Raw genomic sequence first — 13,867 nt, 5'->3', positions numbered from 1 at the left:
AAAAAGAAAAAGAAAACGCACGATGAATTCCCATAGCCAAATTTTCTGACCCCCTATTGCCAACTTAGTTTTTGTATGACTCCCTTTTTTTTTGTCGTTTCCCTACTTGTCTTGCACCAATCTTCCAGTCGCCTCTTACGAATCTCAATGACATGCATGTTTACTTTCCCCCTGCTGTCGCTGAACCCAAGGGCTTCAAGGAGTCCATTGGTACCTACATCGACCGCTGAGCAGATATCTTCACATTCTAGTAAAACGTGCTCCGTCGTTTTCCTAGCTTTACCGCAGCAAGCACATGCTTCTTCCTCCTTCTTATATCTCGCTTTGTAGTGCGTGTTCTAAAGCATGCTGATCTCTCTTCGAAAAGTAAGGAGCTTCTCTTTGAGTTGTCATAAACTGTTTCTTTCCTGATTTCGTTTTTTCTTCTTAAGTAATTACTCATGGCAGATTTCGTTCCCATTGCCGCCACCCATGAGATTATTTCAGCCTCTCCGACTTTCCGCTTGACCTTCTTTGTTGCTGTGTTGCTCAACATACCGGCCGCATACTTGCTGGTAAGCATCCTAGTTCTTTTCCTCCACTGTGAATCAATGTTTATTCCGTACCAATACCTCAACACTCTACCAGCCCATTAACTTTCTTTCATACTCCTCAGTCGCTTTTTTATTTTTTTGTACGGTGACACTGTGTAACACTAGGAACGCCTTTGCAGGCTACGTGACAGTTCCCACAGTATTAGTTCTTGTGTACGTGTGTGTGTGTGTGTTTTCCTTTTTTTCTTTTTTATCCTTTTTTCTCTCTCCCCTATCGCATCCATTTGCCCCTCCCCCAGCACAGGGTAGCCAACCGTGTTCTTCCTTCACCAATAATATCTGGTGAACCTCCCTCTAGTTACTTTGCATTTCTCTCTCTGTCTCCTCAGCCGTTCATCATATTCAATTTGACTGCGAGCTTCCCTCACTTCAAAACTAGTCCAGCCCATATCACCCTGCACAGCTTCATTTGTAGTCTTCCCGTGAGCGCCTATGCGAGGCGTCCCACTGTCCTTTTGTTGCCATCGAGTCCTGCTTGTACCCCTGATTTCAAGCAAACAACCGCATTTCCAAAAGTGAGTCCTGGAAACACTAAACCTTTCCACATACTCCGGAGCACCTTGTACCTATTGTATCCCCATAGCGCTCTCTGCTTCATTATGGCTGCATTTCTCTTCCCCTTTACCGTTATTGTTTTTTCCTGTGTTTCCATATAGCTATTGCCTTCGTTTATCCATATACCAAGGTATATATATTCTTTTACCCGAGGTGTCTGTTGGCCCTGCATTACTACCGTCTGTTCACTGTTTTCATTCAATACCATGACACCTCATTTTATAACAAAAAAATTCGAGACAAAGTCCTCGCCTACCTGTCCAGAGATATTAGCCAGACATTGAAAATCACTTTGCTTATTAGCAAGCAACACAATGCCGTCCACATAAAATAAACCTGGAAGTTGCTGCTATACTACTGTAACCGCATGCTTTTTTGAGATTAAACCAGATATTACTTCCTTTTAGCGCATTCTCCATCCTCACCATGTACATCATAAACAGCAGTGGGGATAAAGGGCACCCCTGGCTCAGTCCCTTGTTGACATAAACTTGCCCTCGATCCTCATCCCCTTCCATTCAACCCAAACGGTATTTTCTAGGTAAATCTCTCTCAAAAGCTGTAGACAATCGTCGCCTAAGCCTTCCGCTTCCTGAATATCCCACAATATGTTGCGGTCTATGTTGTCATACGCTCCTGTAATGTATAGAAAGGCCACATATAACGGTCTGCTTTCGGCTCTTGATATTTCAATACACTGAGTCAGAACAAATAAGTTATCATAAAAACGCCTATCTATTCTAAAGCCATTCTGAAGTTCTCCCAAAACGCCCTTATTCTCTGGCAATGCTTGCAGCTTTAATTTGAGTGCCTTCATTGCTAACCTGTATATTACCGATGTAATGGTCAACAGTGTAAACGAGTGAACTCTTTCTCCCCCTTACCTTTATAAATTAAGTTTATTCTACTTTGTCGCAAACTACCTGGTATTCGCCTATCTTTTAAACTTTTTCCACTGCTTTCACCAGAGCTCCCTTACTTTTTCGTCCTAGTTCATTAATCAGCCTAACGGGAACCTCGTCTAGACCTGCGGCAGTGCGCTTAGAAATTTTTTCTTCGGATTTCTCGCGGTTGAAATCTGTCAGCAGCAGCTCCTTTTCCATCTGGTTCTGTTTGCTCTTTTTTTTCTTCAAATACAGCCTCGTCATTGCTTTGGAAAGATTCGGCTGATACTTTTCGGATGTTACTTTTCGGGTGTAATTTAATGCCGCTTTCCCTCCCAGTTTGTTAGTCGAGCTACGATGGATGGATGGATGTTATGAGCATCCCCTTTGGGATGCGTTACGATGCGGTGGAGGCGAGCGCCATCGTGAGGTATTGTAGAGAATTGGGCACACTGCTTTATGGCCTTTGAGATTTGCGCGAGGAAATCTCGGAGGCCATGGCAACTCTATGAATGCTAGAAATGCTGAAAAAAGGTTTTGTCTTTTGAGTTTATATGTAGCAGAATTATGTTTTCTCGTATATTCAAATTAGAATCCGACGGTGTCATGTACGTAGGTTATGTGTAAGTCGTACTTTACGATTTTTGTGACGTCTTTTGCCACGAGAAATTCAATTAGTCCTGTTAGATCCCAACAACACAAAGGCGTTAATTGGACGTTTGCCCCAAGGCAAACACCCGCCCATCCATCAGCGGCTATCCAGACGGGAACGCAGTGTGGACACCGGCTCTTGACGGGTCCAAAAACGGCCACCAACCCACCATTACCTGGCAGCCTGAGCAAAGGATAAAAAAGGGGCGGGGGAGGGGGCATCCAAGGATTCGCAGTTAATTAGACATTTGCAAAGAGGCAAAGCACCACCCATCCATCAGCGCCTATACAGAGGTCAACGAAGCGTGGACACGGACTCCTGACAGGTCCACAAAAGGCCACCAACCACACCATTACCTGACAGCCTGAACTAAGGATGAAGACAACGGCGACCTTCAATTCGCAGGTTGCTCTCCTGCCGCTCATTTCAAACCATCGGGCTCTGGAGGCGGGGTTACTGTGGAGTGTTGCGAGCATAGGCGTGGTATCGCAACGGATCCGGCAATTGTGATTTGCCGCAGGACAGTTTTCAGATTGCCTAGTCGACTCGCCTAGCGAAGACGACGGTATTAAATGCGGAGACTTTTCGAGCAGGGGGACAGAGGGTCCTGACGTGAACCCGGACGTTTAACTTGGTCCTGCATGGAGCGGGCTTCCGTAATTGGAGCCGTGTAACTAAGCTAGTAAACCCATTTTCCTTCATCCCTACAACCTGACGTAGCAGTCGATGGGCTTGGTGGATTTCTCGCCCTAACGCCACCCTAAGCTGCAACAGTCCAGTGACTTCCTTGGGCTACATGGAGGGCCGGCGTGGTTGGGTATGTGTGGTTCGAAATTATTTTTATCGAAACTATGGCTGATGCTGAACGCCGACGCCGTATTTTCTGCCACACGGGGCTCTTAACGCTGTCGCGTTTAGATATTCTTCCCTAAGCGTTCGGAGTAATCGAGAAGAGGAGGAGGAAAACACTTTATTTTGACAGGGAGTAATCCAGGTACACAGAACCGGTTTCGCTCGCGCGATAGCAGCAGCAAGAGCGAGGCCCCCCCAAGAAACTTCCGGACGGGCCTTATCAGAACATAATATGCGTTGTTTTTAAGTTGTTTCACTGTCCGGAAATTATATTTTTATATGTTCAGATAAAAAACTAGCACGTTACTTCTAAAGACTAATAAATAATATTTTTCGTAAAAGTTGCGGCAACGTTTACTTGTAAAATTGTCATTATGTACAGAGAATTGGTGTTAAGAATCGGCGGGCTTTGATCTTAACGTACTCCTGCGATTCAATGTCGCTGCCAATGCCTTTATTCCTTCTCGTCGTTTGAAAACAATGGAAACAAAATAATTTATTGCTGTGACAGTGCAAATTTTTACGATATTAATATTGAGCTAGCTCACTTTAGTTATCCTTTCCCGAGTCATTTTGATGATCGCATTGTTGATCAGAACCGGATCGTCTTCAAAAATAAGATACATGAGCGCACCTATAAGTTTATTCCGACAAGTGAAATAACATGCAATGTTAAAAAGCACTAGTTCAACTCCCACATAAAAAGGATTTTCAAGCGAATAAAAACGACTGTATTGAATAGTGAATAAAAGTGCTCTGGTTCCGAAATGGGAGGTTTAGAAGGAGGCAAACAACAACCTACACAGAAGTTATAAAACTTGCCAAATAGACGTTCCAAGTACACACACTACACACCACGCTTGCGAATGACCCTAAAGAATTCATGAGCCATATCACACTGTGAAGGTGCATGACCAGCTGTTCAGCCCACGACACAGAGGTGACAGAATTTCGAACAAAGGTACGAACATATTTATTTTCCTGATCTGTGGTCATCGTGACGATATACGAACGCACAGACATTCGCGCATCACCTCTGTTATTAAATATGTCCGTCACGTCAGATTATGAATGACTCATACCCCATTAAGCAATGGCTCATACCCCCGAAAACGCGGTCTCCCCATTACGACATCAGGAGTGAAATTATGCGCTGGAACGATGAGTGGCAACGTAGCCGGCTGTGGAAGACGACGACGAACGCGTGAGCAGTGGCTTCTCGTTGTCCATCACGGCAGTGATCGTAGTGAGGTCGTTATCGTACCGTGGTCTGTCACAGACCTTGCAGGTAGAGCCAGAAGGACGATCAAGGAAGTCTCTTTGGAACGTCGCGTTTACTCCTCATCCACGTTGACCCTTTGACGCCGAATTCACGGTGTGCTTCGTGGGTTCGCGCTATAGTCGCTTACGTGCCGCCTCGCGGGTAGGCTCGTCGGCCGCCGCATTAGCGTGCGCGCGCCGTCAACGATCACACTCGCGTCGCTGCTGCCTCCGTCGCTCTTCACACGCGCGCTGTCCTACTGCAGTCCGGAAGACGCGCAGCCTATCCATTGCACCGGCGGAAAGAAACTGTGATCAATTACGTCGTTCACCTATAGAGCCGTGACATCAACCGCACTCGAAAGAGCCATTGGTAATGATGATAGTCTTTTTGCACAATAGAGCCAGCTGTGGAAGAAGACGACGATGCTTGAGCCATTGGTGATGATGATAATTTATGCTCGCAGATGCCACGAAACCCCGGATATGGGTCACATACAACTTCGCGCGAAATTACCCTTGGTCGCCTTATCAGGCGCGCACTGCGTCACGCGCTACGTCATACATTCGCAGAGACAGCTGCGACGGAGTGCTGTTTTAGACGCAGGTGGCTGTTAAACCGAGCTCCGACGCGAGCGGCGATATGCACTTGGTGAATTGTTGGCTCTTTCCCTTTCACCTTTTTTTATCGGAGAGTTCTTTCGCGCGGACGCCACGAAATTCCGAATCTTAGCCAGAGACAGCTTCGCTGTAAAATTTTGGCGAGCGATCAACCGCTGCAAAGATAATTCGGTCACGCTGATTGATTCCAGTGGTTCACCGGTAACCGATCATATACGCGCCCGCGTCCTTAATTCTTTGTTCGGTAACAACTTTGTCGTATGTACTGATCCTGTGCTTCAGCCGCCGTGGTTGCTCAGTGGCTATGGTGTTGGGCTGCTGAGCACGAGGTCGCGGGATCGAATCCCGGCCACGGCGGCCGCATTTCGATGGGGGCGAAATGCGAAAACACCCGTGTGCTTAGATTTAGGTGCAAGAATCCCAGGGGGTCTAGAGTTCCGGAGTCCTCCATTACGGCGTGCCTCATAATCAGAAAGTGGTTTTGGCACGTAAAATCCCATAATTTTCTAAATCCTGTGCTTCAAGCTCTTAAATAGTGCAATTACCCAGGTATGGATGTTAATATCACTCGACCTCTGGGGTTGAAAATGTAAATAAAGGTGTGAAGTTGTCATCAAATCCTGGTGCTCATTTGATTAACGCAAAACTTGTGAATAACGCTGTTGTTTATTCATCTGTTCTACTTTCAATAATTTTTCGGCAACCTTTAGACACCCATCAGCTCCCTGCAGATTGGGAGATCGGGAAGGTGGTCCCACTTCACAAGTCCGTCAACAAAAATTCACCCGTAAACTACCGCCCAACTTTCCTCATTAGCATATTGAGCATATTTTGTACTCACATATAGCAATGCACATCGACACTAAATCATTTTTCATAAAAGTACGACCTGGTTTCCGAAAACAATTGTGTTGTGAAACAACCTATTTCTTTTACTGTCAGCCTTCATCTTGTTCTCGACAAAAATTCATTCGCAGAGGGATTTTTTTTTTTAATTCGCCAAGGCCTTCCACGAAGTGTGTCATCAATTGCCTGTATTTAAACTTAGTAAACTCAGTCATGCTCCTAACCTGTTTGAATGGCTTGAACATTTGTTCCTTACGTTGCGTCAAATAATGATATGTCCCCATTTAACCCCGTAGACTCTGCTATGCCCCAAGGATCAGTTTTATGCCCTCTTTCTTTCCTAATTTACATTAACGATTTACCCAATTATGTTTTTTCCAACATTTACCTTTTCGCAGATGGCTGTGTTATCCTCTGGGAAAGCTCAGACAAATCCGATAACAAATTCCTACAAGATGATATTCACGCTGTCTCTAACTGGTGCGACGTATTGTTAATGCATCTTAACCTAACTAAATGTAAATGTATGTGTGTCACTTGTAGTACGATTCCTCCGCCGAGCTATTATCCTAATGATACTCCTCTAAAGCCGTAACCTCCTATGAATCGCTAGGCGTCCACATAACCACGACACTTTCCTGGTCGTTACACATCGATAAGGTAATTAACAATACTAACCACTTGCTAGGTTATATTCGCCGAAATGCTTTTTTTTCTGCTGCATCATTAATCTTATACGAAACGCTTATTTGGAGTAAAATAAAGTACGCCTCATCCATCTGGGAACCGCACCTAGAAACTTTCATTCAATCACTTGAACTAACCCAAAACAGTGCCACGGGTTTCATTTATAACAATTATAACCGCACATCAAGCGTCACTTCAACGAAAAGCTTCTTGCTATACTTTCTCGGCTCTCAGACCCACTTGCTTTCGCCTTGCTTTACCTTATAAACTTTATTTCTATAATTTCTAACCGCGCGATAATCTTATATCATCTCCTACCTACATTTCTTGTCGCATTGATGATAGCCATAAGGTTGGAATAATTCAATGCCACACCAGAACCTGTTACGAATCATTTATTCTCAGAATCTTCGCGCAAGCTCTTCTTACGTAGAAGAAAACGAGTGACAATAAGTACATATTGATGGACATGTGCATGTTGAGAAGCACATGCTGATGTATGTTTCCTTGCGTTTCGTTATTCGTTTCTAACGTAAATCAGCATCAGCTTTTTATTATTAGTATTATTATATTATGAATACAATCGTGATATATACCATCGTTATGCGAAAATGTGGACTTTGTATCGTCTCCTCGTATGTGGCAAAATGCTCATGCATAAAAACAATGGCCAACACATTCAATATAGACTTATGGCGCCGCCGTGCTGCACACAATATCCGCATTACTTAGTTTCAGATACAGCATCACTGAACAGATGTTTCTGTAAAAAAAATGTTAAGAAATCCCTTTTTATGCGCTTTTGCAATATTTTGAAGGCCTTTTGCGATATTCAGTGCTTTTATTGCGTTATGTTGTACACTTGGCCAATAGCGACCCCTAGCTTTCAGGCATCTATTTGTAAAACTGTATATTTAAAGCAGTCTTCCGTCTAACTAAAGCGTATATGGGATTCTCGTGCAGGTTTGTTGCGGCCTACAATTTCCTTCACCATCGATCAGCACCCCACCCCCGATTTGGTAGCGAAATATTGTGACTTGGGCGTCAGCTGACTTAATCTGAACATTTCTCACAGATTTGTGCATAGCTTAACAGATGTAGCGCTTTCAGATATTGCAATGTTCGATTCTGTACCTGAGTAAATTTCGCTCTTTGCCGTTGCATTCTCACGTGTTTTTCGGGTTGCGTTTTTGCTACGTATGTAATATGCAAATACTAATGAGCACAAGGTTAATTTCCATGCCGGGCCGTTGGAATGCTGCGATTATTCGCACTCTATTTTGTTCCTTTCTGATCATCCTCCGCTTGCGATCGGCCTATCCTGATAGGTGCAGCGCCGCTAAGACCCCTGACAAGGAGCGAAAAAGAAAATATTTTGTCTAGATGATTTCGCGTTTGCGCTAATAGCAGCGAGCGTGTGGCCCAAACAAACTTTCGTTCACGTGACTAGTTAGTATGTTGGGCCAAGAAAGGCTGTTTTTAAGTTGTTTCTATGAATGTGAATCTATTTTTACTATTTAATATACAAGAAAGGCGCATAATGCCCCAGAACTGCCATTTCTCATATTATGATTTGCGCAAGCTTCACTTGTAACACGTAACAAATGCAGCACGAAAAACTCGTGTGACTGCAACAGCAAAGAGCAAAATTTATTCACCCAACCATCTTCGTTGTGCAGCTTCTACTTGGCATAACACAGCATTCGTGCTACTGGAAAGCTATTTGCTTCCACCTGTCTGGTAGGACAAAATGCAACCAACAGCCACGTGCCAAATATAACATGGATCGTATCTGACAATCAACGCTATCAACCGTCGTCAACACGCTCGGATCTCTGCGCTTGCGGCCACCCACGGTCGCCCCTGCTGGAGCCACCTATAATTTCGCCTCTCAGGAGCGCGACAGCCACAGGGTATGGAAGCACCTTACGTTACGGCAACTGTATCCGCTCTAGTGACCGCAGTCTTTTGGTGCTGCCGTGCCCGCGGCTGAGTGATTTAGCGTTCGATTGTGCATTGTTCCTGAAAAAAAAAAAAAATTGTTGTTCCTGGGCGGAGACGTAGTGACTAACCCTGGACCTGACCTTGCCAAAATTTCCGAGAATCCGAATGAAATTTCCACTGACATTAAACAAATCAAGAAAAAAGAAGATTGGCGTATATCGACATCAAACTGGTAGCTCTAGGTGCTCTCGAAGAAAACCTTGTTCTTTGCCAAGATCATATTTATTCTATGAAAGCACAGTCCATTCGCTTGAGCAGAGAATTGAAGAACTTGAGAATCGCAGCCATCGGTCAAACCTAATTATTTATGGCCTCGAAGAAATGAAACAGACATGTGAACAACTTGAACACGCTGTCAACAAATACAATATAGAAAATATTCTTGAGCTGGAGCCAGTTCAAATTGAACGAATTGATAGCTTGAGCAGATGCACCCCAAACAAAACAAGGCCAGTCATTCTGAAGCTTCTGGATTTTAGGCAGAAGGGGGGAATTCTAAAGAATGGCTTCAAGCTCAAGGATACTAAGCTGGCTGTAGGGAAGATTTTTCTCTTAATGCTCGTGAGTCACGGGAAAGACTGGGACAAAGTCGTCGCCATGCGACATTTTCAAAATGACGTCGTACTTGATACCTCCGGAGCGTCTGCTTTTGGGTCTTTTCATCGCAGGAAGCGCTAAGGTTGCAACAGACGTGGACAAAGTACATGGAGTCTGAGCATTTCATTCTTCGAAAGTCCTCGGTACAATTCATTACATTGCTGAGCCCGTTTTACTCGTCAAACCTTAGTGCCAAGTAAAGCGAAACTTGACAGCAAATAGTTGCACTGAAGCAAGCGTTTTATTTCAGTTCAATAATTGGGCTTTCGCCATTCCGCTAAAACAGACGAGTGAAAACGTATAAAATTACGCGCTCATACCTTTATTTTTGTGGTTATCGCTGTATTTAGGCAACAGTAAATGTTTGAAGTACGAACTATTTGTAGCCTCGAGGAGGAATTAACAGTGAATGTTAGCCATGAGACGTGGGCGGGGCTTCACTGCAGACTTAAGTTGTATCCGACTATGGTGTATGCACTGAAGCTTGCCGCGACACTGCGCTGCGGTGCTTCGGGGCAGGTGGCCACATTTGTGGTTTCTCCTCAGCAGATGATCACGTGTTCTGCTCGGTGTATCTGGATGCAGGCATCTGGTTCTGTTGCTCGTAATGCCACTTCGACAAGAAAGCTACCAATAAATGTTTCGCTGAATGTGCTGTGTGAACGTATTGTGAGCTTGGTGGTGTAGGTGTCAACTTCTCCTAAGCATGTCAAACAATCTCCGAGTATGCGCTTACGTGTCAGGGAGCATTAGCAGTGCATGGTGCGGTTCACGCGCTTCTTATAACAGTTCAAGAAGCAAGTACAACGATCTCAGCATTCGAGGGCGGGTTCCTATGACGTGCTTTTGCGGCCGAATGTGCGAACAAGCATCTGCGATTCCGGCTGTACAGGTACTGTGCGCTTACATTGAGCTCCGTCAGGCTTCAGCAACAGCGCCACATGATTGCCTGCATCATCATCTTCCTAAATGCACAAGGGTAGTTTTTACAGAGGAGCAAAGGCGAGTTTTATCTCCGCTGCGTTTAGTCAGCCCAACTCAAACCCACGCACCCAAGTAAGCACGCAGCCGCAAGAACACGAAGCTTACGTCGTCGGTGGGGAGTAGCCCTCGCTTCGCATCCGAACTGAATAAGCGGATGGTGTGTTCACGCGTTGTTGTGTTCCTTTGGTAATCGGGTTGATTGGGTGGAAATTGCGTCTGGGACGTGACCGTTTAAGAATGCGAAATCAATCTAGTTCGGGCGTGAAACTTCAACGGAGCGCGACGCTGAGCAGCAGATTATGTAAAACACTGCAATCGCAGCCATTCAAGCGGGTAACTTCGAGAGTTCGATCACACCCCTAATGACACAAGGTGAAACTACTTCTTAATGACAACGTCGTCGTCGTTCGAAAATTTGAAAAAGTTAGCCATATTAGCTAATACACCATTTTACCAGCGACATTTTAGTCGTCTAGATTCGACTTATGGACGGGCCACCGAGTAGCAATGAGCCAGATGCCCAGCTTGATCGTCGCAGTTTCAGGCCTGAGCATTGCCATGACCACTGACAAAATCACTAACATGCGATTATGCTCTTGCACCAGCCTGTGGAATACCATGGTGACAAGCTGTTCATGGAACATGGAGTATAACGTGCCAAAACCATTTTCTGATTATGAGGCACGTCGTAGTGGATCGAGGACTCCGTAAATTTCGACCACGTGGGCTTCTTTAACGTCCACCTAAATCTAAGTACACGGGTGTTTTCGCATTTCGCCCCCATCGATAAGGTGTTCATCTTCCTCGGTAAAAGGTACCTTCGCGCATTTAGGAAGAAGTCGCAGCAGTAACACGGGCTGCTGCTGAAGTCCGACGGAATTCGATGCACTGTGCAGGTGCAAGCGCAGGTGCTTGTTCACACATTCGGCTGCGTAAGCACGTCGTAGCAACTCGGCCACGAATGCTGACATCGTTGCGCTCGTTTCTTTACCTGCTAGAACAAGCTCGCGAACCACACCATGCACTGCTGATGTGTCCTGACCCACAAGCGCATACTCGGAGGTCGACTGACAAGTTTAGGCGAAGTTAACGCCTGCGCCACCAAGCTCACCATATTGCACGCTCACACAGCACCATTCTGCGAAACATTTATTCATACTAGTTTTCTCGTCGAAGTGGAACCGCACGCGATGAAACAAGATACCTTCGCAAAGCAACACCGTGCAGAAGACGTTGTCGTCTGCTTAGGAACAACTACAAATGTGGCCACCTGCGCCGAGGCACAGCAGCGCCGCGTCGTGGCGGAGGTTCAGTGCATACACCCTACACTATGCAATTAGAAGAACGTGTTAATGGAAGGATGCCAGCAATTCTCATTTGTGAATCCACATAGAGTCCACATTTAGCCCCGTTCTCTTAGTGCGCCAGATCACTGCGCGACATGAATCAAGACTTTCTACGAAGTAAATAAATCGCCTTTGCATTCAGCTGTATCAGCGATTCTTGCCTAGTATAGTAAACGAAAGTCTAAAATGCATCAAATAGTCAATAAAGACTCGCATAAAATCGGTGACGGATCATGCAATTGCTATGCTCTCGCACCATCACATCAACCTAAGCCTAACTTCCATAAAGTATGGGACAAGCAGAAGCGTCCCATCGAAGCAAAAGCACAACGTGACAACCAGAAGCCGCAGCCATCAATATATACTTACCGGCGTGATGACAGTTAACGATGCACAGATTACCATGAAATATGAGTCGCCTATAGTTTAGCTTCTCTCGAAGAGCGTGGTCATTGCATTCTAAGCTATTACTTACGTAGAAACCATTGACACTCACAAATTACCGCTCATCCTAAACCAGAACCGCCCTACAGTGCCGCAGTGCCGACTGTCAAAATCAGCGCCTTGCTCCCAGATACTCATCGCAGTCTAGTTTATGTAATCGCCTCACTTTTCACGTTCCAGTAAATGCATCACGCGGCGTGCAGCATTGCAAGTGGCGAGACCGAGGAGACGGCTGACTTCTCGAATCTTCCTCGCTCACCAAGAAGAAGCGTCACGACGAAGTGGTGACCCCCCGGACAGCCGATCGTCACGAAGTGAACCTCCTCGACGCCCCCCGGCACGCCACGTTGAACTCGGCACTCACCTGTTGTGACCGGTTGGCGTATTCCCTTCCAACGGCTACCATTTCCAGCAACGACGGCGACGCGGGTGATGACAGGGCGCACACGCCGAACCAGCGGACGAAATCGGCGTCGCCGGCATTGATCACGTTCCCGGCGCAGGCAGCGCGACTTCCGCGCTGGCAGCGGAGGCCGCCTCGGCGGGCATTCCTTCCTTCCTTCCTTCTTCTTCTTCTTGTTTCCCGTTACTTCGGGTACCGGCGCTGGGCCAGCGGGCCACCAGGGAGGGTCGCACTCACGACGACCTGCCGCGCGCTTTCGTCGTTTTGCGCACTCCGCGGCTGCGTTATTTCGCGCACTGCTGCTGCTGCTGCGTTGGGACAGAGCCCTCACCGTCGCACGGCTTCGCTCGTTCCTCGCCGCCGGTGATCGCGCGCGTACCCGGGGAGGGGGGACCGGTTTCCGACGGCCACCACCTTGCTCCGTCCGTCGCGGTGGGCGCAGTGAGCCGTCCGATCCGACAACAGCACGAGGGGGCCACGCCGCGTGCACGAGACGACGCGCGCCTCGGTGACCGGCGGAGGTGCAATGGGTGACCGCGGAGGGGAGGTGCGCCCCCGTTCGACAAGACACTCCCCCCCCCACCCCTTCCCGGGGGGCTCCTAAGCCCGTCTGTGCCCTTCTGCCGCACCCTCCCCCGCCGGTCTTCGAAGTGCAAGCAGGGGCTTTGAAGTTCCTTCTAGGAAGCGTATAGCTGGTAGCGATCTTGCCGGCGATCTTTGCTGGCGGTGTGCAGGCCGGCCGTTCGCTAAAATGATGAACGGCACCTCGATATGCACGCGATCGTTTATTAACTTTGCGCGCGCGTGTCTGGAGCGTGTGCTACAGTGTGAACTTGCCAGGCATGACCCACATACAGCCGCCTACGCGCGAAGCTCGGCCCGGTAACATGCGGTCATTTATTTCTTCGACAATTTACCCGTCAACTTCATATCTACTTAGTAATCTTATTCAAAGACAGCCCTCCGTTGCACATCCATTGCATAAAGCCCAATTGGCCCCGGGAAGCTTATATTCCCAGCCTTCCGCCCTGAAGCCGTGATGCAACCATGGTTCAGCAACAACAGGTCTTAACCGGCTTTTGATAACCCCGGTTCCGCAGGGAGCGGAAACTTTCCAGCTCTCGGCCAACCCAGTCGCC

At 46.9% G+C, this 13,867-nt stretch overlaps 1 protein-coding gene across 2 annotated transcripts in view; it reads right to left on the bottom strand.

Moving 5' to 3' along the window:
- LOC135907147 (serine protease filzig-like) overlaps positions 1-13,262 on the bottom strand; it is a 64,433-nt gene extending 51,171 nt beyond the window's left edge. Inside the window, exon 1 of one of the 2 annotated variants that reach the window (XM_065438799.1) lies at positions 12,690-13,262. Coding sequence is in view for 1 of the 2 variants with exons in the window: in XM_065438798.1 (XP_065294870.1) it covers positions 7,273-7,286 (14 nt within the window). In the remaining variant the exon portion in view is untranslated. Of the gene's footprint in view, positions 1-7,272; positions 7,306-12,689 lie in introns of those variants that run through there. The other variant, XM_065438798.1, reaches the window with a different exon arrangement.
- Between the last annotated feature and the right edge of the window lie 605 nt (positions 13,263-13,867).

This window comes from Dermacentor albipictus, chromosome 4, assembly GCF_038994185.2.
Source record: "Dermacentor albipictus isolate Rhodes 1998 colony chromosome 4, USDA_Dalb.pri_finalv2, whole genome shotgun sequence".
NCBI classification, from domain to species: Eukaryota; Metazoa; Arthropoda; class Arachnida; order Ixodida; family Ixodidae; genus Dermacentor; species Dermacentor albipictus.
The sequence above is the reverse complement of the archived record's forward strand: the minus strand, read 5'-3'. Positions and strand labels throughout refer to the sequence as shown.